Source organism: Canis lupus, chromosome 21, assembly GCF_048164855.1.
Source record: "Canis lupus baileyi chromosome 21, mCanLup2.hap1, whole genome shotgun sequence".
NCBI classification, from domain to species: Eukaryota; Metazoa; Chordata; class Mammalia; order Carnivora; family Canidae; genus Canis; species Canis lupus.
In genome coordinates, this window is record NC_132858.1 from 1754176 (window position 1) to 1779953 (window position 25778).

Here is a 25778-nt window from a genome sequence, read left to right on the forward strand (position 1 = left end):
GATCCCAGGAACACCATTTCCTCCCCGGGTCCCCTCAGGCCCATGGGCAGTACCAGCCTCCTGCTGTCCCTGTCCTCATCACCCCTCACTGGCCACTCTGTCCCTGCCCACTTCTCCTTGAACAGCATCTTTCTCCAAGCCTCTGTGGTGGAACTCCCTTACAGTGGAATTTTGTTTCCCTTGGGGACCCAGACAGATTTAGAATGAGTTCCCATGGGGACGCCTGGGTGGCTCAGTGGTTGAGCGTCTGCCTTTGGCTCCAGTCATGATCCTAGGGTCCTGGGATCAAGTCCCACATTGGGCTCCCTGCATGGAGCCTGCTTCTCCTTCTGCCTGTGTCTCTGCCTCTCTCTCTATGTTTCTCATTAATAAATAAATAAATAAATAAAATCTTTTTTAAAAATGAGCTCACATGAATAAAAAATATTTACTGCCATTTGTGTGCACATGGGGCATTCCAAAATAACTCCATTTTTGAAATGTCCCTTTAACCATGCCTCTTCCCACATACTCAAGCTGCCAAAAGCAAGGTATAAGGTAGAGGCTACAGTCCAGCCCTTGGATGGCTCCATGCATCTCCAAAGAAGGACCTGGAGGAGCCCAGCAGCCCCTTCCCCGTCTCCTGATGCTACTCCCACCTGCGACCTCAGTGTCAGACCTCTCAAATCTGGGCCCAGCAGCACTTTGGGGATAACGTGGCCCACCCTCATCAGTGACTGAGGGGGGGAGGGGGCTGGTGATGGAGGCATAAGGTAGAAGAGAGGGAGGGAGGGAAAGCGCAGGGCCCAACAGGCCAGGCAGAGAGAAGTTGGCTGGGACAGGCCCCCCACAAGCCTTTCCAGCCCCCGGCACCTCCTCCATGCTGTCCCTTCTAAGGTCATAGTCATTGCAGGAGGGAGGGCTTCTGTTCTGGGGCCGGCGCTTCCAACCTGGGCCTGATGTAGGAGTGGGCAACTAAAAGGCTTCACACATGTGAGTGGTCAGTGGTCATGTTCCTTCTCCATCCCACCCACCAGCCGTGACTACCCCAGCAGCGACATCATACCCTGAGAGCCCGGGAATCATCCCTGAGCGTCACCACTAGCCTACAACCCTGTCTCAAGCTTTAAAAAAAAAATGCTAATTGATATAGAATTGACAACCTGAGTAGTCCCACCTAGGGGATCGTGTGAACATCCCACTACGCATCTCCCCTGCTGCTGTGCACACAATGCACCCCACCCTCCGGACACCAGGGCCACCTATCTCACACAGCGTGCCCATTTGGTTCCACCCCACACCTCAAGCTTCAGAATTGATGAAAGATTAGGGATTGGGCTTTGAGCTCTGAAAGAGTGAAAGAAGCACTTGGAGAGCTCCCAGGGAAGTCAGCACAGAAGGCAGCTGCGTGCAGATGTGTGTGCCCGCAGGTACATGCATAGTCTCACTCTTTGCATGGAGGGGTTTGCAGCTGCTCCACTAAGACCCCACACCCACCTTCATGCTCCCAATAAACACATGGCTGTCATTTGGATGCCACAACCTTAAATGTGGTGTCCTTGCACAGCTGACAACCCAAATACCCAAGCAGATTCTTTGGCTCTATGGCTACGGATCCCTATTTGATGGGTGAAGAAGCGAAGGCTCAATGGGTTTAAGTGTCTTGCCTAATTCACAAAAGCAAAGACTGCAGGTAAGTCATCTTAAGAAAAGCAGCAGGAAAAAAAAAAGAAAAAAGAAAAGAAAAGCAGCAGGAGCTCCAGCACCTCCTTTGTTCCCTCTTTCCAAAACCAAGAGCTGCAAAACCCCCAGGGATGCAGGCTCTGCTAACTGATGTACAAATGGATGAAGCTGACAATCCAAGCCAGGCCAGGGGGAGCCCCTCCCCGCAGTGGGCAGACCCCACCACCATGTGCAGAAACCCACTGACAAGCTGGTATCGGAGAGGATGAGATGGGGTGGGAGCCCTTATCCGTGGTCTGGGGTGATGGGAGAGGTGCAGAGCTGTCTCCAGGGACAGGAGGGCAGGGAAGCAGCAGCTCTGGGGAGTGGTGAGGGGAGGAGCTTGGTCCAATTGTTCTGGGGTAAAGAAGATGTGGTATATATACCCAATGGAATATTATTCAGCCATCAAGATGAATACCCACCATTTACATCCATGTGAATTGAACTGGAGAGTATTAAGCTGAGTGAAATAAGTCAATCGGAGAAAGACAATCATCATATGGTTTCACTCATACAGGGAATATAAGAAATAGTGAAAGGGACCATAAGGGAAGGGGAAAAAACTGAGTGATGAAAAATTAGAGAGGTAGACAAACCATAAGAGACTCCTAACCCTGGGGAACAAACAAAGGGTTGCAGCAAGGGAGGTGGGTGATGGGATGGGGTAACTGGGTGATAGGCACTAAGGAGGGCACATGATGAGATGAGCACTGGGTGTTATGCTATATGCTGGCAAACTGAATTTAAATAAAATTTTTAAAAAATTCAGATATAAAAAAAAGAGAAGGCATTGCCCTGTGCTCAGCAAGGACCAACATTAGAAGCCAGTTTCTAGAAGCCTCACACACATACAACATATATGGTCTGTAGACCATATAGACCATATAGAAATCAAAAGAGGACTCTGGTCACAAAGTGTTTTTCATAAAGTTCATAAAAACATCTACTACGAGATCAGCATTCTTATTTCAAAGAAGAAGAGGAACCTGAGGCCCAGACGGGGCAGGTAACTTGAGGCCACCCAGCAAACCAGCAGCCAAGTCAGAAATAGATGGCATACCCATAACTCATAACCAGATCGAGCCCTTCCTACCAGTCCGAAAACGTCTTGTTTTCCATTCATAACTGTAGCCTCCTACCCATCCAGAACCATCTCTAAATGGTATATTCATCTCTGAGGATGCAAAGTTGGTGACTGGGACCTGGGGCCTACGTTGCCAGGGTGCCAAGCCTCTTCTGACTTCTCAACAATGGGACAGCCAGCCTCACCATGAGAATTAGGCAGCAAAGATTCCCCCACCCCCGCCGCACCCCACCACCCATTGATGAAACCAGCAAATCTGCTGGATGGACTGACCGAGTCTGAACCATCAGACTGGGCGTGCAGGCTTCGTGCTCCCGACACAGAACACAAAGGCACAAGACATCAGAGTTAATAAACAGCTTTATTTGCTTTTGACAGCATCGATTTTCTGACATTCTCAATTAATTTGCCATTAAAGTGTGGGAAATTTTCTTAATCATGATAAGAGTTATTAAAAGAAGTCAGAACTAGTATCAGGAATGTGGCAGCCAGGAAGAAAACATTTCTCCTATGATACACAGGATGGAAGCCCCTCGTGCTGAGCTGGTGGGTTGGCCCATTTGCCAACAGGTCTCATTCTGTCTCACCATGAGCGCCAAACTGGCGAGGACCGCCACCTCTGGGGCAGAGAAGGCACTGCTGCAGAGATCTCAAGACCCCCACACGCTCCTCTCGGCCCTCCCTGGGTGTTCACCATCGAACAGATCCAATCTTAGGAGAAATGGGAGTCTGGCCCCCGCTACTGCCTTCTACCCCACCCCCCTTACTAACAAAAGCCCTAGAAGTCATTACAATGAAAAAGTGGGTTTCCATGACCCAACACTAACAATGTTCAGTAAAAATGAGGATAATAAACACAAAAGCTTGCTTAGTAAACAGGAGCTCTCAGCATTCATTGCAAAAAAAAAAAAAAAAAAAACAACCTGAAATCGTAAGGCAAACACTGTTGGCTCTGCACATGGTCTGGACAAACTTGGAGCCCTTGACACTTAGATCTGTAAAGCTCTGACCCGGGCATTAACACTGTCTGTTGGCTTTCGGCACTTGCATGGGCAGGGAGGCCGGGGCTTTGCATTATGCTGAGGCTGTCAGCGTTTCTCTTTGGCGTTTATATACAGACACACCCAAGGCTGATGTACTTTTATACATATATGTACACACACACACAGGGGCCTGCTACTCTTTCTTGGAGACTACCAGCTCCACCTCGGGAAGCTGGATGCCAACCTTCGTCCCGCTGTCATTGCTGGAAGACGAGGACAGTCGGGACACTCCGCTCCCCTGTAACTTGCCTGCCTCTTCATCGCTCCCAGTCACCTCATAATGACCTTTGCTCTTTGACCCCAATCCACCAAAGGTACCGAATTTCAGCTTTCCATGCTTCCCTTTGACTTTTCCGCCTTCCAGGGACACATCCCCACCTTCAAACTCCAAAGTCCCAGTCGGAGTAGAAGGCGCAGAGAGCTCCCGTTCATCACTGAAGGAGTTTGAGCGGTGCCGAGGCTTCTTACTCTTAAATAAAGAGAATTTGCCTTTGGGGGATGATGTTTCAACGTCGTCGGTGTCTCCTTCCAGAGAACCTAGGCTGGCCTTTGAGCTCTTCAGGTCGCCCTTGGAGCCTGAGATGGATGCTTCCGGGGAGCCAGCGACACCACCTTTCCCTTTAGGTTTGGAAAAATTGAACTTGGGCATTTTGATCTTGGACTTCTTAAGTTTTATGTCACACTCTTCCCACTCACCATCTCCGGCCCCAGCCTGGTGGCCAGTGGCCTCTGCTCGAGGGAAGTTAATATCCACCCCCACTTCCCTGCCAACCAGCTCACGGCCAGAGAACGTGAATTTGGGGATCTTCATCTTGGGGAATGTTACTTTTCCAGATCTGCTTTCTGAGTGACCTGGAAACCCAGACACACTCAGCCCAGGACCCTGGAGTCCAATCTGGCCTCCTTTCACCCCTCCTTCTCCCTTTGGTCCTGAGAAATGAAGTCCCCCAGCAATCTTCGGGGCATCCAAGCTGAGAGCAGAGGTGGCCTGGGGTCCCTTGATGCTCAAGTGCCCTTCGCCCAGGCTGACAGCTGGGGCGCTGACACCCCCGGAAACATCCATACCTCCTTTGATTTTCAGGCCCTTCAAGCTGACACCGAAATCTGACTCAGGAGAAGCTGTACTAAGTGAAGGCCCCTTGATGCTAATGTCGGGAGCAGCCCCTTGGAAACCTATTCCTGAACCTTTTAGATCGCCTTTGACTTCAGGACCAGAAATCTGCCCTGCTGGGAGCTTCACATTCACACCCAGCAGCTCCACATCACATCCAGAGGGCTTAATTCCAGGCATCTGGAGGTTTCCTTCTAGGCATTGAACACTGATGCCTGGAAGACCTCCTCCAACAGTGGGACCTGTCATCTCACCAGCGGCCCCAAGGCTCCCTTTTATTTTTGGTCCTTCCAATTTCAAGTCCATGTCTGGTGCCGAGACTTGAGGGCCAGAGATCTGAGGCCCTTTTAGGTTCAGGGCTCCAAGGTTCACATCCATGCCTGGCCCCGGTAGCTCTCCAGTCACTTGTGGCCCCTTGACGTTCATGTCCAAGTCGGACCCTGGAGTTGAGATGCCAAACTGGGGCAGCTTCATTTTGGGAAGTTTAATGCTGCCTTCGGGGGCCTCCAAGCTCAGATCAGGAGCACCTACTGATACTTTAGGGCACTTGACATCATCAGAGACAGCCAGGTCTCCCTGTAGGCTTGGTCCCTTCAGGGCCACGTCTGGTGCGCCAAGGTTCAGTGTTGTTGAGGCATCAATCCCAGGCACTTTCACACCGTCTCCTTCCATCCTCACCTTTCCACCTTGACTTCTGAGGTCAAGCCCTGGAGTGTGCACCTTCACACTAGGAACAGAGGTATCCAGGTCTCCCTTCAAACTTGGTCCTTTCAAGTGCAGGTCAAGGTCAGGTCCAGAGACTTTTGGCATAGACAGGTTCACTGAAGGCAAGTCTACTTTTGGCTCTTTCAGAGACACATCAGCCCCTTCAAGCCTAACATCGGGTGCACTCAAGCCTCCTTCAAGAGAGGGCAGCTGGGCGTGGACTTCAGCTCCTCCTCTGCCTTCCATCTTCATACCAGGGACACCAATCTTGGGCATCGAAAACTTGGGGAACTTGATCTTCGGTTCTGGACCTTGCAGATCTATATCTGGTCCTTCCAGCCCCACCCTGGGGACCTCACCCTTTATCTTTGGTCCTTTCAAGCTAACATTCACATCAGGGATGGAGGCCTGAGTGGCAGAAATGCCAAACGACGGTGCTTTGACTTTCGAATCTAGGCCTTCAATGTTGACATCAGGTGCATCCAAGTTTGTCTGCACCCTGGGGCCTTTCAGGTCACCCTCTATTTTTGCCCCGGAGACATCCATGCCTGGCATCTTGACCTTGGGAGCCTTCAGCTTGATGTCAGGACCTTCCACATGAATCCCCGGTGAAGAGATATCCAGATCAGGGGCCTGGATTTCACCCTCCATTTTAGGGCTAGGGAGAGGGGCCTCGGCCTTAAATTTAGATGATTTGATGTCAAATTCTACATCTGGAAAGTACATTTTCCCAAACATAGGTTTCTTGGTTTTAGGGGATTTCACATCAACTTTAAGCATGGCATCGGGCCCAACAACATTGACATCCATACCAGGACCCTTGAGAGTGGCATCAATTTCACCCCCAGGAACATTCAAATCAAATCCCTGTTTTTTGGCTTTCATTTTGGGGCCACTCATGTGAATTTTGGGCATTTTAAACTTACTTTTCTTGCCCTTGCCACCAACACTAATTTCAGGAGTCTCAACATTCAGCTCTGCCTCAGGCATAGTCACATCCAGGGAAGGTGACTTGAGGTCAGCTTTGGGGCTTTTTGCCCCAAAACCAAACTTGGGTTTCTTAAATTTGGGAATTTTAATGTCTGGACTCTCGACATTAATATCTGGGCTCTCCATGTGTACATCTAAGCTTGGAGCTTCTAAATCAACTTTGGGCCCTTTGAGGTCCACTTCAGCACCTTCCAACTTGGGACCAGAAACCCCAATTTTGGGTGCCTTGAAATGCAAATCAACATCAGGGACAGTTACTTTTGGGGCAGAAATATCCAGCGAAGGCATCTTCAAATTTGGGCCACTGAGCTTGGCATCTGAGCCTTCAAAATCCAGACCTGAACCTTTAAGATCTACTTCTGGGCCTTTGAAAGCACCGTCAGTCTTAGGGACAGACACGTCAAGATCTCCTTTGATTTTGGGTCCTTTCAAATCCAGGTCAACATCAGGCATGGAGATTTTGGGTGCTTTGATATTTATCTCAGGCATCTTGAACTTGGGGCCCTTCAATTTTGCATCTGGACCTTCGATATTCACATCTGGGGCACTGATGTCCATCTTGGGCCCAGAAATATCGAGGTCAGCTTTAGGGAGAGTAACATCCACGTCTGGGCCTTCTCCTTTAAAGCCAGGCATGCTGAACTTGGGCATTTTCACCTTGGGCATCTTCAGGTGCCAGTCTGGGCCATGGACATCCACATCTGGGACGTCAACGTCCACTTTGGGCCCTTTGATGTCAATTTCAGGGCCCTTGAGGTCACCTTCCACCTTAGGCAGAGACACATCCACATCACCCTTTACCTTGGGACCTTTCAGATTCAAGTCAATATCAGGCATGGAGATCTTGGGGGCTTTGATGTTCATCTCAGGCATCTTGAACTTGGGGCCCTTCAGTTTTGCATCTGGACCTTCAATATTGACATCTGGAACATCGATGTCCACCTTGGGTCCTGATACATCAATATCGGCCTTGGGCAGGTTCACGTCCACTTCTGGGCCTTCTCCTTTGAAGCCAGGCATGCTGAACTTGGGCATTTTCACCTTGGGCATCTTCAGGTGCCAGTCTGGGCCATGGACATCCACATCTGGGACGTCAACGTCCACTTTGGGCCCTTTGATGTCAATTTCAGGGCCCTTGAGGTCACCTTCCACCTTAGGCAGAGACACATCCACATCGCCCTTTACCTTGGGACCTTTCAGATTCAAGTCAATATCAGGCATGGAGATCTTGGGGGCTTTGATGTTCATCTCAGGCATCTTGAACTTGGGGCCCTTCAGTTTTGCATCTGGACCTTCAATATTGACATCTGGAACATCGATGTCCACCTTGGGTCCTGAGACATCAATGTCAGCTTTGGGCAGGTTCACGTCCACTTCTGGGCCTTCTCCTTTGAAGCCAGGCATGCTGAACTTGGGCATTTTCACCTTGGGCATCTTCAGGTGCCAGTCTGGACCATGGACATCCACATCTGGGACGTCGACATCCACTTTGGGGCCCTTGAGGTCACCTTCCACGTTAGGCAGAGACACATCCACATCGCCCTTTACCTTGGGACCCTTCAGATTCATGTCCACTTCAGGCATGGAGATCTTAGGTGCCTTGAGGTGTAGGTCAGGCATTTTAAACTTGGGGCCCTTCAGTTTCCCCTCTGGGCCATGAATGTCAACATCAGGAGTGTCCATGTCCAGATTAGGGCCTTTAACATCCACTTTGGGTCCTTTCAGATCTCCTTCCAGATTAGGAATGGAAAAGTCCAAATCTCCCTTTATCTTAGGTCCTTTCAAGTTCAAATCAATATCACTCATGGAGATTTGTGGGGTTTTGAAATGGACATCAGGCATTTTAAATTTGGGACATTTGAGCTTCCCTTCAGGACATTCAATATCTACCTCTGGCCCTTTTAGATCACCTTCCATCTTAGGTAAAGAAAGGTCTGCATCCTCCTTTACCTTTGGCCCTTTCAAACTTAAGTCAAAGTCAGGCATGGAGATCTTGGGGGCTTTGATATTCATCTCTGGCATTTTGAACTTGGGGCCTTTCAGTTTCCCCTCTGGGCCTTCAATGTTAATATCAGGAGTATCGATGTCCACTTTGGGGCCCTTGATGTCAATTTCAGGGCCTTTAAGGTCACCTTCCACTTTGGGCAGAGAAACATCCACATCACCCTTCATTTTGGGGCCCTTGAGGCTAAAGTCAAGGTCAGACATGGAGATCTTGGGGGCTTTAATGTTTATCTCAGGCATCTTGAACTTGGGGCCCTTCAGTTTTGCATCTGGACCTTCAATATTGACATCTGGAACATCGATGTCCACCTTGGGTCCTGAGACATCAATGTCCGCCTTGGGCAGATTCACGTCCACTTCTGAGCCTTCTCCTTTGAAGCCAGGCATGCTGAACTTGGGCATTTTCACCTTGGGCATCTTCAGGTGCCAGTCTGGGCCATGGACATCCACATCTGGGACATCGACATCCACTTTGGGGCCCTTGATGTCAACTTCAGGGCCCTTGAGGTCACCTTCCACCTTGGGCAGAGACACGTCCACATCGCCCTTTACCTTGGGACCCTTCAGATTCATATCCACCTCAGGCATGGAGATCTTAGGTGCCTTGAAGTGTAGGTCAGGCATTTTAAACTTGGGACCCTTCAGTTTCCCCTCTGGGCCATGAATGTCAACATCAGGAGTGTCTATGTCCACCTTGGGTCCTGAGATGTCAATGTCAGTTTTGGACAGGTTCACATCCACTTCTGGGCCTTCTCCTTTAAAGCCAGGCATGCTGAACTTGGGCATTTTCACCTTGGGCATCTTCAGGTGCCAGTCTGGGCCATGGACATCCACATCTGGGACGTCAACGTCCACTTTGGGCCCTTTGATGTCAATTTCAGGGCCCTTGAGGTCACCTTCCACCTTAGGCAGAGACACATCCACATCGCCCTTTACCTTGGGACCTTTCAGATTCAAGTCAATATCAGGCATGGAGATCTTGGGGGCTTTGATGTTCATCTCAGGCATCTTGAACTTGGGGCCCTTCAGTTTTGCATCTGGACCTTCAATATTGACATCTGGAACATCGATGTCCACCTTGGGTCCTGAGACATCAATATCGGCCTTGGGCAGGTTCACGTCCACTTCTGGGCCTTCTCCTTTGAAGCCAGGCATGCTGAACTTGGGCATTTTCACCTTGGGCATCTTCAGGTGCCAGTCTGGGCCATGGACATTCACATCTGGGACATCAATGTCCACTTTGGGCCCTTTGATATCAACTTCAGGGCCCTTGAGGTCACCTTCCACTTTAGGCAGAGACACATCTACATCTCCTTTCACCTTAGGACCTTTCAGGTGCAAATCAAAGTCAGGCATGGAGATTTTAGGGGCTTTGATGTTCATCTCAGGCATCTTGAACTTGGGGCCCTTCAGTTTTGCATCTGGACCTTCAATATTGACATCTGGAACATCGATGTCCACCTTGGGTCCTGATACATCAATGTCAGCTTTGGGCAGGTTCACATCCACTTCTGGGCCTTCTCCTTTGAAGCCAGGCATGCTGAACTTGGGCATTTTCACCTTGGGCATCTTCAGGTGCCAGTCTGGGCCATGGACATCCACATCTGGGACGTCGACATCCACTTTGGGGCCCTTGAGGTCAACTTCAGGGCCCTTGAGGTCACCTTCCACGTTAGGCAGAGACACATCCACATCGCCCTTTACCTTGGGACCTTTCAGGTGCAAATCAAAGTCAGGCATGGAGATCTTGGGGGCTTTGATGTTCATCTCTGGCATCTTGAACTTAGGACCTTTCAACTTTCCCTCAGGACTCTCAATCATAACATCGGGGCCTTCAATGTCCAGTTTGGGTCCTGAGACATCAATATCGGCCTTGGGCAGGTTCACGTCCACTTCTGGACCTTCTCCTTTGAAGCCAGGCATGCTGAACTTGGGCATTTTCACCTTGGGCATCTTCAGGTGCCAGTCTGGGCCATGGACATCCACATCTGGGACATCGACATCCACTTTGGGCCCTTTGAGATCTACTTCAGGGCCTTTAAGATCCCCTTCAAACTTAGGAAGGGAAACATCTACATCACCCTTCACCTTGGGGCCCTTCAGGTTTAAGTCAATATCAGGCATGGAGATCTTGGGGGCTTTGATATTCATCTCTGGCATCTTGAACTTGGAGCCTTTCAGTTTCCCCTCTGGGCCTTCAATGTTAATATCAGGAGTGTCAATGTCCACCTTGGGGCCCTTAATATCAATTGCAGGGCCTATGAGGTCACCTTCTACCTTAGGCAGAGAAACATCCATACCGCCCTTCATTTTGGGGCCCTTCAGGTTAAAGTCAAGGTCAGGCATGGAGATTTTTGGAGCTTTGATATTCATCTCAGGCATCTTGAACTTGGGGCCCTTCAGTTTTGCATCTGGACCTTCGATATTGACATCTGGAACATCAATGTCCACCTTGGGTCCTGAGACATCAATATCGGCCTTGGGCAGGTTCACGTCCACTTCTGGGCCTTCTCCTTTGAAGCCAGGCATGCTGAACTTGGGCATTTTCACCTTGGGCATCTTCAGGTGCCAGTCCGGGCCATGGACATCCACATCTGGGACGTCGACGTCCACTTTGGGCCCTTTGATGTCAATTTCAGGACCCTTAAGGTCACCTTCCACCTTGGGCAGAGACACGTCCACATCACCCTTTACCTTGGGACCTTTCAGGTTTAAGTCAATATCAGGCATGGAGATCTTGGGGGTTTTGATGTGCATGTCAGGCATCTTGAGTTTGGGACCTTTTAAGCTTCCTTCTACACCTTCCACATTGATTTTTGGGCTCTCGATGTCCATTCTGGGACCCTCTAGGCTGATATCTTTTTTTGGCAAATCCACAGCCATTTCTGGCCCTTCTGCTTTTAAGCCAGGAGCACCAAATTTGGGCATTTTCATTTTGGGCATTTTCAAATTCCAATCTGGACCATGAACATCCACATCAGGTGCATCAAGATGAACTTCTGGTGCTTTAATATCTACTTTGGGTCCTTTAAAGTCACCTTCTAAATTAGGAGCTGTAAGATCTAAGTCTCCTTTGACTTTAGGACCTTTCAAATTTAACTCCACATCAGGCATAGAAACTTTAGGAGATGAAATACTTAGGAAAGGCATTTTGAACTTGGATCCTTTTACTTTTCCTTGGACCTCAACATCAGGAGCATTAGTATCAACTTTTGTACCTGTCACATCAATATCTGGCTTTTTAACTTTGACATCCACCTCAGGTGTCTGAACTTTGGAGCCTGAAAAATTAAATTTAGGAAGCTTAAAACGTGATTTCTTTGATTTGCCTTCAAGATTGACCTTAGGACCAGAAATGTCCACTTCTGGGCCCTTTACATCCAACTTGGGAGCTTTAACATCAACTTCTAATTTGGGCCCAGAAACATCAACATCTCCCTTAAGTTTTGTGCCTTTCAAATTCAGGTCAATTTCGGGCATGGAGATCTTGGGCATGTTCACATGCATGTCTGGCATCTTCAGTTTGGAACCTTTTAATTTTCCTTCAGGGCCATGAATGTCAATATCTGGAGCTTCTACATCTATCTTTGGGCCCTTGATGTCAAGAGTAGGCCCTTTCACATCACCTTCTATATTTGGAAGGGAAACATCTAACTCTCCTTTCATTTTAGGGCTTTTAAGATTAAGGTCCAAATCTGGCATGGAGATCTTAGGAGCTTTGATGTTCATCTCAGGCATCTTGAACTTGGGGCCCTTCAGTTTTGCATCTGGACCTTCAATATTGACATCTGGAACATCAATGTCAACTTTGGGTCCTGAGACATCAATGTCAGCCTTGGGCAGGTTCACGTCCACTTCTGAGCCTTCTCCTTTGAACCCAGGCATGCTAAACTTGGGCATTTTTATCTTGGGCATCTTCAGGTGCCAGTCTGGGCCATGGACATCCACATCTGGGATGTCGACATCCACTTTGGGGCCCTTAATATCCACTTCAGGAACTTTAATCTCATCTTCCACTTTCGGTAAAGACACATCCACATCACCCTTCACTTTAGGGCCTTTCAGGTTAAGATCAATGTCTGGCATGGAGATCTTTGGAGCTTTAATGTTCATCTCAGGTATCTTGAACTTATGACCTTTCAACTTTCCGTCTGGTCCTTCAATGTTAACATCAGGGCCTTCGATGTCCAGTTTGGGTCCTGAGACATCAATGTCAGCTTTGGGCAGGTTCACATCCACTTCTGGGCCTTCTCCTTTGAAGCCAGGCATGCTGAACTTGGGCATTTTCACCTTGGGCATCTTCAGGTGCCAGTCTGGACCATGGACATCCACATCTGGGATGTCGACATCCACTTTGGGGCCCTTGATGTCAACTTCAGGGCCCTTGAGGTCACCTTCCACGTTAGGCAGAGACACATCCACATCGCCCTTTACCTTGGGACCTTTCAGGTGCAAATCAAAGTCAGGCATGGAGATCTTGGGGGCTTTGATGTTCATCTCTGGCATCTTGAACTTAGGACCTTTCAACTTTCCCTCAGGACCCTCAATGTTAACATCAGGGCCCTCAATGTCCACCTTGGGTCCTGAGACATCAATGTCAGCCTTGGGCAGGTTCACGTCCACTTCTGGGCCTTCTCCTTTGAAGCCAGGCATGCTGAACTTGGGCATTTTCACCTTGGGCATCTTCAGGTGCCAGTCTGGGCCATGGACGTCCACATCTGGGACATTGATGTCCACTTTAGGGCCTTTGAGGTCAACTTCAGGGCCTTTCAGGTCTCCATCTAACTTGGGACCTGTGACATCAACATCTCCTTTTATTTTTGGACCTGTTAGATTAAGATCAATATCTGGCATGGAGATCTTTGGAGTCTTAAAATGCATCTCAGGCATCTTAAACTTAGGACTTTTCCACTTTCCTTCAGGTCCTTCAATATTCACATCAGGACATTCAACATCCACCTTAGGTCCTGATACATCAATGTCAGCTTTGGGCAGGTTCACGTCCACTTCTGGGCCTTCTCCTTTGAAGCCAGGCATGCTGATCTTGGGCATTTTCACCTTGGGCATCTTCAGGTGCCAATCTGGGCCATGGACATCCACATCTGGGACATCAATGTCCACTTTGGGGCCCTTGAGGTCAACTTCAGGGCCCTTGAGGTCACCTTCCACCTTAGGCAGAGACACATTCACATCTCCTTTGACCTTAGGACCTTTCAAGTGTAAATCTACATCAGGCATGGAGATCTTGGGAGCTTTGATGTTCATTTCTGGCATCTTAAATTTAGGCCCCTTGATTTTTCCCTCTGGATTCTCAATGCTTACATCCGGGACTTCAATGTCAACTTTGGGTGCTGAGACATCAATGTCAGCCTTGGGAAGATTCTCATCTACCTCTGGACCCTCTGCTTTGAAACCAGGCATGCTTAACTTGGGCATTTTCATCTTGGGCATCTTTAGGTGCCAGTCTGAGCCATGGACATCAGGAGCATTTATATCTACTTTGGGGCCCTTGATGTTCACATCTGGTGCTTTAATTTTGCCTTCTACCTCAGGCACAGACACATCAACATCCCCCTTCATTTCTGGTCCTTTCAAATTTAGGTCCACATCAGGCATAGAAATATTTGGGACTTTGAAATGCATGTCTGGCATCTTGAACTTGGGACCTTTCAATTTGCCCTCTGGTCCTTTGATGTTGATATCTGGCCCACTGATGTCACCTTTGAGGTCTGGCCCTTTGAGGTCACTTTCCAATTTGGGAATATCAGCATCTACCTCTCCCTTTATCTTGGGACTTTTTAAGTGTAGATCAATGTCTGGCATGGAGATTTTGGGTGCTTTAAAGTGCATGTCTGGCATCTTAAATTTAGGGCCTTTCCATTTGCCATCTGGACCTTCCACAGCTACGTCTGGCATCTCAACATCCAATTTGGGGCCTTTGACATCAACTTCTGGACCCTTTAACTCTCCTTCCAGCTTTGGGGCAGAAACATCAAAGTCTCCTTTGACTTTAGACCCTTTTAAGTTGAAATCAACATCAGGCATGGAGATCTTAGGGGCATGAAAGTGCATTTCAGGCATCTTGAACTTGGGGCCTTTCAGTTTTCCTTCTGGACCCTCAAGGCTCACATCTGGGGCTTCAATGTCCACCTTGGGTCCTGATACATCAATGTCAGCCTTGGGCAGGTTCACATCCACTTCTGGGCCCTCTGTTTTGAAACCTGGCACACTGAACTTGGGCATTTTCATCTTGGGCATCTTCAGGTGCCAGTCTGGGCCGTGAACATCCACATCTGGGACATCAACATCCACTTTGGGTCCTTTGATGTCCACATCTGGCACTTTCATTTCACCTTCTATCTTGGGCACAGACACATCCACATCCCCTTTCACCTTGGGACCTTTCAAGTGTAAGTCCACATCAGGCATGGACATCTTGGGAGCCTTGAAGTGCATCTCTGGCATCTTAAATTTAGGGCCTTTCAATTTTGCATCAGGACATTCCAGATCAACATCAGGAACCTCCACATCCACACTGGGGCCTTTCAAATCTCCTTCCAATTTTGGCACTGACACATCCACCTCTCCCTTTAGTTTTGGCCCCTTCAGATTCAAGTTCACATCAGGCATGGAGATCTTGGGAGCCTTGAAGTGCATCTCAGGCATCTTAAATTTGGGTCCCTTCAGCTTCCCTTCTGGGCCCTCAAGGCTCACATCTGGGGCTTCAATGTCCACCTTGGGTCCTGATACATCAATGTCAGCCTTGGGCAGGTTCACATCCACTTCTGGGCCCTCTGTTTTGAAACCTGGCACACTGAACTTGGGCATTTTCATCTTGGGCATCTTCAGGTGCCAGTCTGGGCCGTGAACATCCACATCTGGGACATCGACATCCACGTTGGGTCCTTTGATGTCCACATCTGGCACTTTCATTTCACCTTCTATCTTGGGCACAGACACATCCACATCCCCTTTCACCTTGGGACCTTTCAAGTGTAAGTCCACATCAGGCATGGACATCTTGGGAGCCTTGAAGTGCATCTCTGGCATCTTAAATTTAGGGCCTTTCAATTTTGCATCAGGACATTCCAGATCAACATCAGGCACCTCCACATCCACACTGGGGCCTTTCAAATCTCCTTCCAATTTTGGCACTGACACATCCACCTCTCCCTTTAGTTTTGGCCCCTTCAGATTCAAGTTCACATCAGGCATGGAGATCTTGGGAGCCTTGAAGTGCATCTCAGGCATCTTAAATTTGGGTCCCTTCAGCTTCCCTTCTGGGCCCTCAAGGCTCACATCTGGGGCTTCAATGTCCACCCTGGGTCCTGATACATCAATGTCAGCCTTGGGCAGGTTCACATCCACTTCTGGGCCCTCTGTTTTGAAACCTGGCACACTGAACTTGGGCATTTTCATCTTGGGCATCTTCAGGTGCCAGTCTGGGCCGTGAACATCCACATCTGGGACATCAACATCCACTTTGGGTCCTTTGATGTCCACATCTGGCACTTTCATTTCACCTTCTATCTTGGGCACAGACACATCCACATCCCCTTTCACCTTGGGACCTTTCAAGTGTAAGTCCACATCAGGCATGGACATCTTGGGAGCCTTGAAGTGCATCTCTGGCATCTTAAATTTAGGGCCTTTCAATTTTGCATCAGGACATTCCAGATCAACATCAGGCACCTCCACATCCACACTGGGGCCTTTCAAATCTCCTTCCAATTTTGGCACTGACACATCCACCTCTCCCTTTAGTTTTGGCCCCTTCAGATTCAAGTTCACATCAGGCATGGAGATCTTGGGAGCCTTGAAGTGCATCTCAGGCATCTTAAATTTGGGTCCCTTCAGCTTCCCTTCTGGGCCCTCAAGGCTCACATCTGGGGCTTCAATGTCCACCCTGGGTCCTGATACATCAATGTCAGCCTTGGGCAGGTTCACATCCACTTCTGGGCCCTCTGTTTTGAAACCTGGCACACTGAACTTGGGCATTTTCATCTTGGGCATCTTCAGGTGCCAGTCTGGGCCGTGAACATCCACATCTGGGACATCAACATCCACTTTGGGTCCTTTGATGTCCACATCTGGCACTTTCATTTCACCTTCTATCTTGGGCACAGACACATCCACATCCCCTTTCACCTTGGGACCTTTCAAGTGTAAGTCCACATCAGGCATGGACATCTTGGGAGCCTTGAAGTGCATCTCTGGCATCTTAAATTTAGGGCCTTTCAATTTCGCATCAGGACATTCCAGATCAACATCAGGCACCTCCACATCCAAATTGGGGCCTTTGATATCAACTTGTGGACCTCTGAGATCACCTTCTAGTTCAGGCACAGAAGAATCCATTTCTCCTTTCATCTTAGGTCCCTTCAAATTCAAGTCCACATCTGGCATGGATATCTTAGGAGCTTTGATATTCAACTTAGGCATCTTAAATTTAGAGCCTTTTAATTTTCCTTCTGGTCCCTCTATATCCAAATCAGGAGTATCAATGTCCACTTTGGGGCCAGAGATGTCAATGTCGGCTTTGGGCAGGTTCACGTCCACTTCTGGGCCCTCACCTTTGAAACCAGGCATGCCGAACTTGGGCATTTTCACTTTGGGCATCTTCAGGTGCCAGTCTGGACCATGGACATCCACATCTGGGACATCGACATCCACTTTGGGTCCTTTGATGTCCACACCTGGCATTTTCATTTCACCTTCTATCTTGGGCACAGACACATCCACATCCCCTTTTACCTTAGGACCTTTCAAGTGTAAGTCCACATCAGGCATGGAGATCTTGGGAGCCTTGAAGTGCATCTCTGGCATCTTAAACTTAGGGCCTTTCAGCTTCCCTTCTGGACCTTCAATATCAATATCTCCAACATCCACATCCATTTTCGGGGCCTTCATGTCAATTTCAGGACCTTTCAAGTCTCCTTCCACTTTGGGAAGGGAAACATCTACATCAGTTTTCAGTTTAGGGGCTTTCAGATTAAGTCCAACATCAGGCATAGAGATTTTGTGTGTCTGTATATTCATGCTTGGCATCTTAAACTTGGGACCCTTGAGTTTTCCCTCTGGACCTTCAATATTCACATCTGGAGCATCAATGTCCATCTTAGGTCCTGAGATATCAATGTCGGCCTTGGGCAGGTTCACGTCCACTTCTGGGCCTTCTCCTTTGAAGCCAGGCATGCTGAACTTGGGCATTTTCACCTTGGGCATCTTCAGATGCCAGTCTGGGCCATGAACTCCCACATCTGGTGCATTAATGTCCACTTTGGGACCCTTGATGTCAACATCAGGAGCTTTTATCTCTCCTTCTACTTTTGGAATTGTAACATCATAATCTCCTTTCATTTTAGGACCTTTCAAATGCAAACCAACGTCTGGCATGGATATCTTCTGAGGCTTTATATTCACTTCTGGCATCTTAAATTTAGGACCTTTTACTTTCGCCTCTGGACCATCAATATTCACATCTGGAACTTCAACATCCACCTTGGGCCCTGAGACATCAACATTTGCCTTGGGCAGGTTCACATCCACATCTGGGCCCTCACCTTTGAAGCCTGGCATGCTGAACTTGGGCATTTTCACCTTGGGCATCTTCAAGTGCCAGTCTGGGCCATGGACATCCACATCTGGAGCACCAATGTCAACTTTCGGCCCTTTAATGTCCACATGTGGCACTTTCACTTCATCTTCTACATCAGGCACAGACACATCCACATCTCCCTTTAGTTTTGGCCCCTTCAGATTCAAGTTCACATCAGGCATGGAGATCTTGGGAGCCTTGAAGTGCATCTCAGGCATCTTAAATTTGGGTCCCTTCAGCTTCCCTTCTGGGCCCTCAAGGCTCACATCTGGGGCTTCAATGTCCACCTTGGGTCCTGATACATCAATGTCAGCCTTGGGCAGGTTCACATCCACTTCTGGGCCCTTGCCTTTGAAGCCTGGCACACTGAACTTGGGCATTTTCATCTTGGGCATCTTCAGGTGCCAGTCTGGGCCGTGAACATCCACATCTGGGACATCGACATCCACTTTGGGTCCTTTGATGTCCACATCTGGCACTTTCATTTCACCTTCTATCTTGGGCACAGACACATCCACATCCCCTTTCACCTTGGGACCTTTCAAGTGTAAGTCCACATCAGGCATGGACATCTTGGGAGCCTTGAAGTGCATCTCTGGCATCCTAAACTTAGGGCCTTTCAGCTTCCCTTCTGGGCCCTCAAGGCTCACATCTGGGGATTCAATGTCCACCTTGGGTCCTGATATGTCAATGTCAGCCTTGGGTAGGTTCATGTCCACATCTAGGCCTTCGCCTTTCAAACTCGGCACACTGAACTTGGGCATTTTCATCTTCGGCATTTTCAGGCTCCAGTCTGCTCCTTGGACGTCCACATCTGGTGCTTTGATGTCCACATCTGGAACTTTCATCTCACCTTCTATTTTTGGTGCAGACACATCTAGATTGCCTTTCATTTTGGGTCCTTTAAGATCCAAGTCAACATCTGGCAGAGTCATCTTTGGAGCTTTAAAGTGCATCTCAGGCATCTTAAACTTGGGGCCTTTCAACTTTCCTTCTGGTCCTTCAAGGCTCAAATCTGGAGCACTAATATCTACTTTGGGTGCAGAAATGTCTACATCAGCCTTGGGCAGGTTCACGTCCACTTGTGGGTCCTCCCCTTTGAGGCTGGGCATGGTAAATTTGGGCATTTTTATCTTGGGCATCTTGAGGTTCCATTCAGGACCATGAACTTCAATATCTGGGGCACTGATGTCTACTTTTGGCCCTTTGAGCTCCCCTTCCATCTTTGGCACTGTAACATCATATTCCCCCTTTACCTTGGGACCCTTCATATGCAAATCCACATCAGGCATGGAGATCTTAGGGGCCTTGATGTTCATCTCAGGCATCTTAAACTTGGGACCCTTCAGCTTTCCCTCAGCTTCTTCGATATTCACATCTGGAACATCAGTGTCCACCTTGGGTCCTGAGACGTCAACATCGGCCTTGGGCAGGTTCATGTCCACTTCTGGGCCCTCTGCTTTGAAGCTAGGCATGCTGAACTTGGGCATTTTCATCTTGGGCATCTTCAGGTGCCAGTCTGGGCCCTGAACAGCCACATCTGGAGCATCGATGTCCACTTTGGCACTTTTAAGTTCAACATCAGGAACCTTAATCTCACCTTCAACTTTTGGCACTGTGATGTCGTATTCTCCTTTTGCTTTAGGGCCTTTCAGATGTAAGTCCACATCTGGCATGGAGATTTTGGGGGCTTTGATATTCATCTCAGGCATCTTAAACTTAGGTCCTTTCAATTTCCCTTCTGGTCCCTCAATGTTCACATCAGGAGCACTAACGTCTACCTTATGCCCAGAAATATCCACATCAGCCTCAGGCAGGTTCATGTACACTTCTGGGCCCTCGGCTTTGAAACCTGGCACACTGAACTTGGGCATTTTCATCTTGGGCATCTTCAGGTGCCAGTCTGGTCCTTGAATGTTCACATCTGGGACATCAATGTCCACTTTAGGGCCCTTTAGGTCTCCTTCAAGTTTTGGTACTGTTACATCATACTCTCCCTTCACCTTTGTGCCTTTAACGTGCAAATCCACATCAGGCATAGACATCTTTGGTGTCTTGACACTCACTTCTGGCAGCTTAACATCAGAGCCTTTAAGTTTGCCTCCCAGGCCCCCTATGTTGACATTTGGGGCCTCCACATTGATTGTGGACCCTGCAATACTGACTTCGCCTTTGGGTAGTTTCACATCTACATCCAGGCCTTCCCCTTCAACTCCTGGAGTGCCAAACTGGGGCATTTTCAGGTTCCATTCTGGGCCATGGACCTCCACATCTGGGGCACTGACATCCACTCTGGGGCCTCTGACATCAACCCCAGGGACTTTGACTTTCCCTTCCACTTTGGGGATATCTACACCCCCTTTCGCTCTAGGTGCAGCTGCATTTAAGTCAACATCTGCTATTGAGATACTGCATGTTCCCATTTTCCCAGAAGGACTACTCAGTGTGGGTCCTGCCAGGGTCCCCTCAAGGCTCGGGGTCTCTATGTCCACTTTGGAGCCTTTGATGGCCACTTGCAGGCCTCTGACATCACCTTGTACACCAGGCACTGAAACCTTCATGTCTCCCTTCAATTTAGGGGACCCAAAGCTCAAATCCACGTCCTGCATGGAGATTTTAGGTTTCTGAATAACCATTTCAGGAGTCTTGACTTTGGTGCCTTTCACTTTCCCTTCCAGCCCCCCAACAGCAACTTCAGGCAGGCTGACATCCTCAGACACCCCAGGAAGAGTCACTGCACCTGTGGGCAGTGTCACGTCAACACCAGCTCCCTCTCCCTTAGAACCTGATACAGAGAATTTGGGAACTTGCATCTTGGGCATATTCAGTTTGCCCCCAGACCCGTGAATACCAGCGTCGGGAGCTTGAACTTCCACACTGGGGCCAGTGACAGTGCTGTCGATCTGCGGCACAGAGATGCCCACCCCTGTGCTCCCCTGTGGCTTGGCACCTTTCAGGCCTAGGTCACCCTCATGGGATGGCCCGGCGATCTGGGGGCTCTTCAGCTTCCCCTCAAGCCCCTCGATATTGACAGAAGGAACACTGACTTCTAGCTGTGGGGTCTGGATGTTCCCACCAACCATCAGGCCTGGTTTGCCACCCTGGCGCCCCACAGAGAATTCAGGTGTGGAAATGCTCAGCCCTGCCACTGGTGCCTGGCCTTCAGGCACTGTCGAAACACCAAATTTTGGCACCTTCAGAGTGGGAATTTTAATTCTCCCATTACTGCCACTCTCCAGAGACGGATCCTGCACCTCCACTGCTCCCCCTCCAAGAGAAGACGAGACATCCACTCCTGGAATGTGGACCCCTCCTTTGCCACCTAAGTCCAAGCCCTTTGCACTGACATTGATTCCTGGGCTTCCCACCTTTATCCCAGGCATGGTGACCTGGAGCTTCGAGTGGCCAGCACCTTGGAGCTCTGGTCCCGAAGCAGAAACAGACCCTGCCCAGTTGTCCATGACAGAGCCTGCAGTAGGAGACACAGCCCCCGAGCCCGAGGGCAATCTGATCACTGTCTTGCCAGGGTGGGTGGCCACATCCACAGTGGAGATTTCAGTCATTTCATGCTGTGGAATCTTGATCTTGAACTCTGGGCTGCTAAATTCGATGTCCTTGGCTCCCTCTCGGCCTGTGACGTCAACTGTGTAGGCCGTGACCCTTCTAGTCACTGTGATGGTGCGGCTCTGGGTCTCCCCAGGATCCCCTTCTATTCCATCCTCTGACCTCAGCCGAGGCTTGATCTTCGTGGTGTAGATGCGCTGGTACTCCTCATCATCCCCGCTCTGCAGAAAGACACGGCCGGCAGAGGTTGCAGCAGGGTCTGAGGAACCCCACATGCCCGGCCACAGCCCAGCTGACAACCTGGTTGCCCGTTCCCCACAAGAAGCTGGGACCAGAACAGAGGCCCACGGAGCCTCCGGGAGCAGAGCAGGGGGTGCTGAACAAAGGGGCTGACGGCCACATCACAGGAGAAATACAAATTATCTGGGGGAAATTCAGGGAAGCAAAAGCCACGAGGAGTGAAGCAGGGTAGACTCCTGCCTGTGCGGTCTGGAAGAAGGATTTACATCAATTCTAGATTCAAATCGGCCTGTCAAGTCCCAGGGATTCTCTCAATTCTCAACTCACTGGCTTGTTTAATGGAGAAGGGGAATCCTCTCAGGGACTCCTCAGAAGGCATTTGTTGAGACCCCCCTGTGCTCGGGTTAACACTTTCACTTTGAGGACCATTGCTGGTTAAATAAACAAGCCATCAGAAGGAGCAAAGAAACATCCCCGGGCACGTCACTGCTCAGCCTCTGACTCACAGGTGAGGCCAGGGCTCTGGAAGCAGAAAAATGGTGTCTGGGAGGCGGAATGGGGCACCTGTGAGACTATTTGGAAGATTCCTGCTGAGCAGTTCACCCTCCTCCTGGCATCAAGAGCCAGACAGCATGAGTGGGTTCCCAAACTGTGGTGCTCTGAGATCGATGGAAGACTTCCAAGGGCAACACCAGCTACATGCCACACACGAGTAAGAACACACAGGCTGGCGCAACAGAAGGCGCACAGGAAAGAAAGTAGGAGAAGGAAGCACCGGAGAGGTCCAGTAGGCAGACACAAGGCTCAGCAAGTGGCCAACAGGTCAGCGCGGTCGGGGAAAGCTCAGGGCACAGACGGGCTGGCCAGGCACTCACCAGAACCACCTCGGAGCTTCGGGAGCTGAAGACCTCGTGGGTCCAGGTCTGGCCAGGCTCAGGGGAGCGATCCCCCTTACGATGCAGCTTCAGGCCTACGGTGTGGTGCCCCATGGTGTTCAGCAGCTGGGTCACCTCACCTGACTGCAGGTTGTCAAAGTAGATGGTGGCACCCACAATCTGGTCCCCTGAGCAAGGGCGGAGCAGAAGCAAGTGAGACCCACAGGGTCTTGGGAAAAGAGCATGACCACCACATGGGGGGCCCTCCAAACGCACCTGCCTTTAAGGTGGCTCCTGACCACCCTACAAGGCAACTGTGATAATAGCCGTTGTACAGACGAGGAAAGAAAGTAAGCCTATGGGAGGCCCACTGAATCACCCAAAGTGGTCGAGCTCATGAGTAGTGGAGTGGAGAGACTAAGGGCGATGTTGCCACCATCCTCCATAGCCGCTTTCCCCGAGGACTGGATGGATCAAGGGACACAGAGGGGGCAGGAGAGTGGGGGGCCTTGGGTGCCAACTGTTCTGAAGCCACTGGGACTGGCCTTTCCCTGCCCCTGTGGCCTTCCCGCCCCCACCCTCTGCCAGCCCGCCCCGGCACCCAGGCCACACCCTGGGGTGACTCACCCTCCTTGACCACTCCAGTGCGGGCCGCAGGGGAGTTCTGCATCACCTCCTGCACAAAGACGCCATCATCCCTCTGGGCAATGGTCAGCCCATGGGAGCCACTGCCCTGCCAGTTGGGCAGCAGCAGCTCCCGGGTCGTGTCCTCTTCCTTCTCCATCTGGGATGAGGTAAGGAAACGGGGGCTCAGGACAGTGGGGGGAGGGTGCTCAAGAGCCCAAGAGGTGAGAGAGCCAGGGATCCCGGTGCTGTGAGCACGCAAGGGGAGAGGCAGTGTCTCCGAGGTGCCCACTTCTACTGGGAAGTGTTCCACAGGCATCGCAGAGAACACGGAAAGTGGACATTGGCTGCCACCGACCCTCATCCCTTCCACCCAGGGCCCCAGCTCCCTGATGCCACCACGGGGTCCCTCCCCGCCCTCACCCCTCTCCTGCCTTCCGCCACACCCTCCCCTTCCCACGGACCTTTTGCAGGACTCAGTTCAGGAGTGGATGCCTTGCCAAGAGCCCGCCCCTCCTTCCTGTCTTCTCAGTCTCTCTCTCTCCTCTGGAATCACGGTCACACAGCCTAGGGAAAGGGGGACAAGGATGCTCATGTTCAACAGCTGGCTTGCTCAAAATCCCAAATGCAGAAGACGGTGGGGCATTCCTGTTCCATTCTCCAGGCCAGACCCAAACCCCAACCTTCCCCTACTTCCATTCCATTCATCCATGACTTTCCAACCTGGGGTCACAGAAAGGGGGCTAAGGGGCGGCCAGACTCAGATGTAAACCCTGACATACACCCTGGCTCTGGGGAACCTGGGGGGGCTCAGTCGGATAAGCATCTGCCTTCTGCTCAGGTCATGATCCCAGGGTCCTGGGATCCGGCCCATGTCAAACTCCCAGCTCAGCAGGGAGTCTCCTCCCTCTCCCCGCTGCTTGTGCTCTCTCTCTAATAAATAAATGAAATTTTGGGATGCCTGGGTGGCTCAGTGGTTGAGCCTTTGGCTTATAGCATGATCCCAGGTCCAGGGATCGAATCCCACATCAGACTCCCTGGGAGGAGCCTGCTTCTCTCTCTGCCTATATCTCTCTGTCTTTCTCTTTCTCTTTCTCTCTCTCTCTCTCTCTCATGAATAAATAAATCTTTAAAAATAAATAAATAGGGCAGCCCCAGTGGCACAGCGGTTTAGCGCCACCTGCAGCCCAGGGTGTGATCCTGGAGACCTGGGATCAAGTCCCACGTCGGGCTCCCTGCATGGAGCCTGCTTCTCCCTCTGCCTGTGTCTCTGCCTCTCTCTCTCTCTCAGTCTGTGTCTCTATGAATAAATAAATAAAATCTTAAAAAAAAAAAATAGGGATCCCTGGGTGGCGCAGCGGTTTGGTGCCTGCCTTTGGCCCAGGGCGCGATCCTGGAGACCTGGGATCGAATCCCACGTCAGGCTCCCGGTGCATGGAGCCTGCTTCTCCCTCTGCCTGTGTCTCTGCCTCTCTCTCTCTCTCTCTCTCTCTGTGACTATCATAAATAAATAAAAATTTTTAAAAAATAAAAAATAAAAATAAAAAATAAATAAATAAAAATAAATAAATAAAAATAAATAAAATAAATAACAAATAAATAAAAATCTTAAAAATAAATAAATAAATAAACCCTGGCTCTGCATCCTCCCAGCTGTGTGTGTGTATTCCTGGCCAAGTCACTCGACTTCTCTGAACATCCACTTCCTCATCTGTGAAAACAGAGATGATACAGGATCTCCCTGAAGACTGAAGGCAAGACAGAGCACGCGTGTGAAAAGCTCAGGCGCACAGGAGTCATAAAATAAACATTCTCGGGCAGCCTTGGTGGCTCAGTGGTTTAGCGCCACCTTCAGCCAGGGGCGTGACCCTGGAGACCTGGGATCGAGTCCTGCGTCGGGCCCCCTGCTTGGAGCCTGCTTCTCCCTCTGCCTGTGTCTCTGCCTCTCTCTCTCTCTGTGTGTGTCTCTCATGAATAAATAAATAAAATCTTTTAAAAATAATAAAATAATAAAATAAACATTCTCATTAGGTTCTTTATGACAGCTCCAGGAAGGAAATGTCGCAGTCCACATTTTACAGATGGAGAGAGGGAGATCTGAGAACCACAAAAGAGGGCTGTTATACCTGGGCTCTGAGTCTGTAACTCTCTCCCCTCCACCACATCAGGTGCAGCTTTAACCAGCATGAGACCCCTCTTCTCAGAGTATCTCCAGGTCTGGCAGCAAATGGTAGGC

At 49.8% G+C, this 25778-nt stretch overlaps 1 protein-coding gene across 2 annotated transcripts in view; it reads right to left on the minus strand.

Moving 5' to 3' along the window:
- Positions 1–3130: 3130 nt before the first annotated feature.
- The window catches only part of AHNAK (AHNAK nucleoprotein), a 32333-nt gene continuing 9685 nt past the window's right edge, over positions 3131–25778 (minus strand). For both annotated transcript variants that reach the window (XM_072789462.1, XM_072789463.1), the window contains exons 2-5: positions 24007–24109; positions 23546–23702; positions 22919–23106; positions 3131–22024 (exon numbers count right to left, since the gene is read on the minus strand). In XM_072789462.1, coding sequence (XP_072645563.1) covers positions 3965–22024; positions 22919–23106; positions 23546–23702 — 18405 coding nt within the window. In that variant the 5' untranslated portion in view covers positions 24007–24109 and the 3' untranslated portion in view covers positions 3131–3964. The remainder of the gene's footprint in view (positions 22025–22918; positions 23107–23545; positions 23703–24006; positions 24110–25778) is intronic.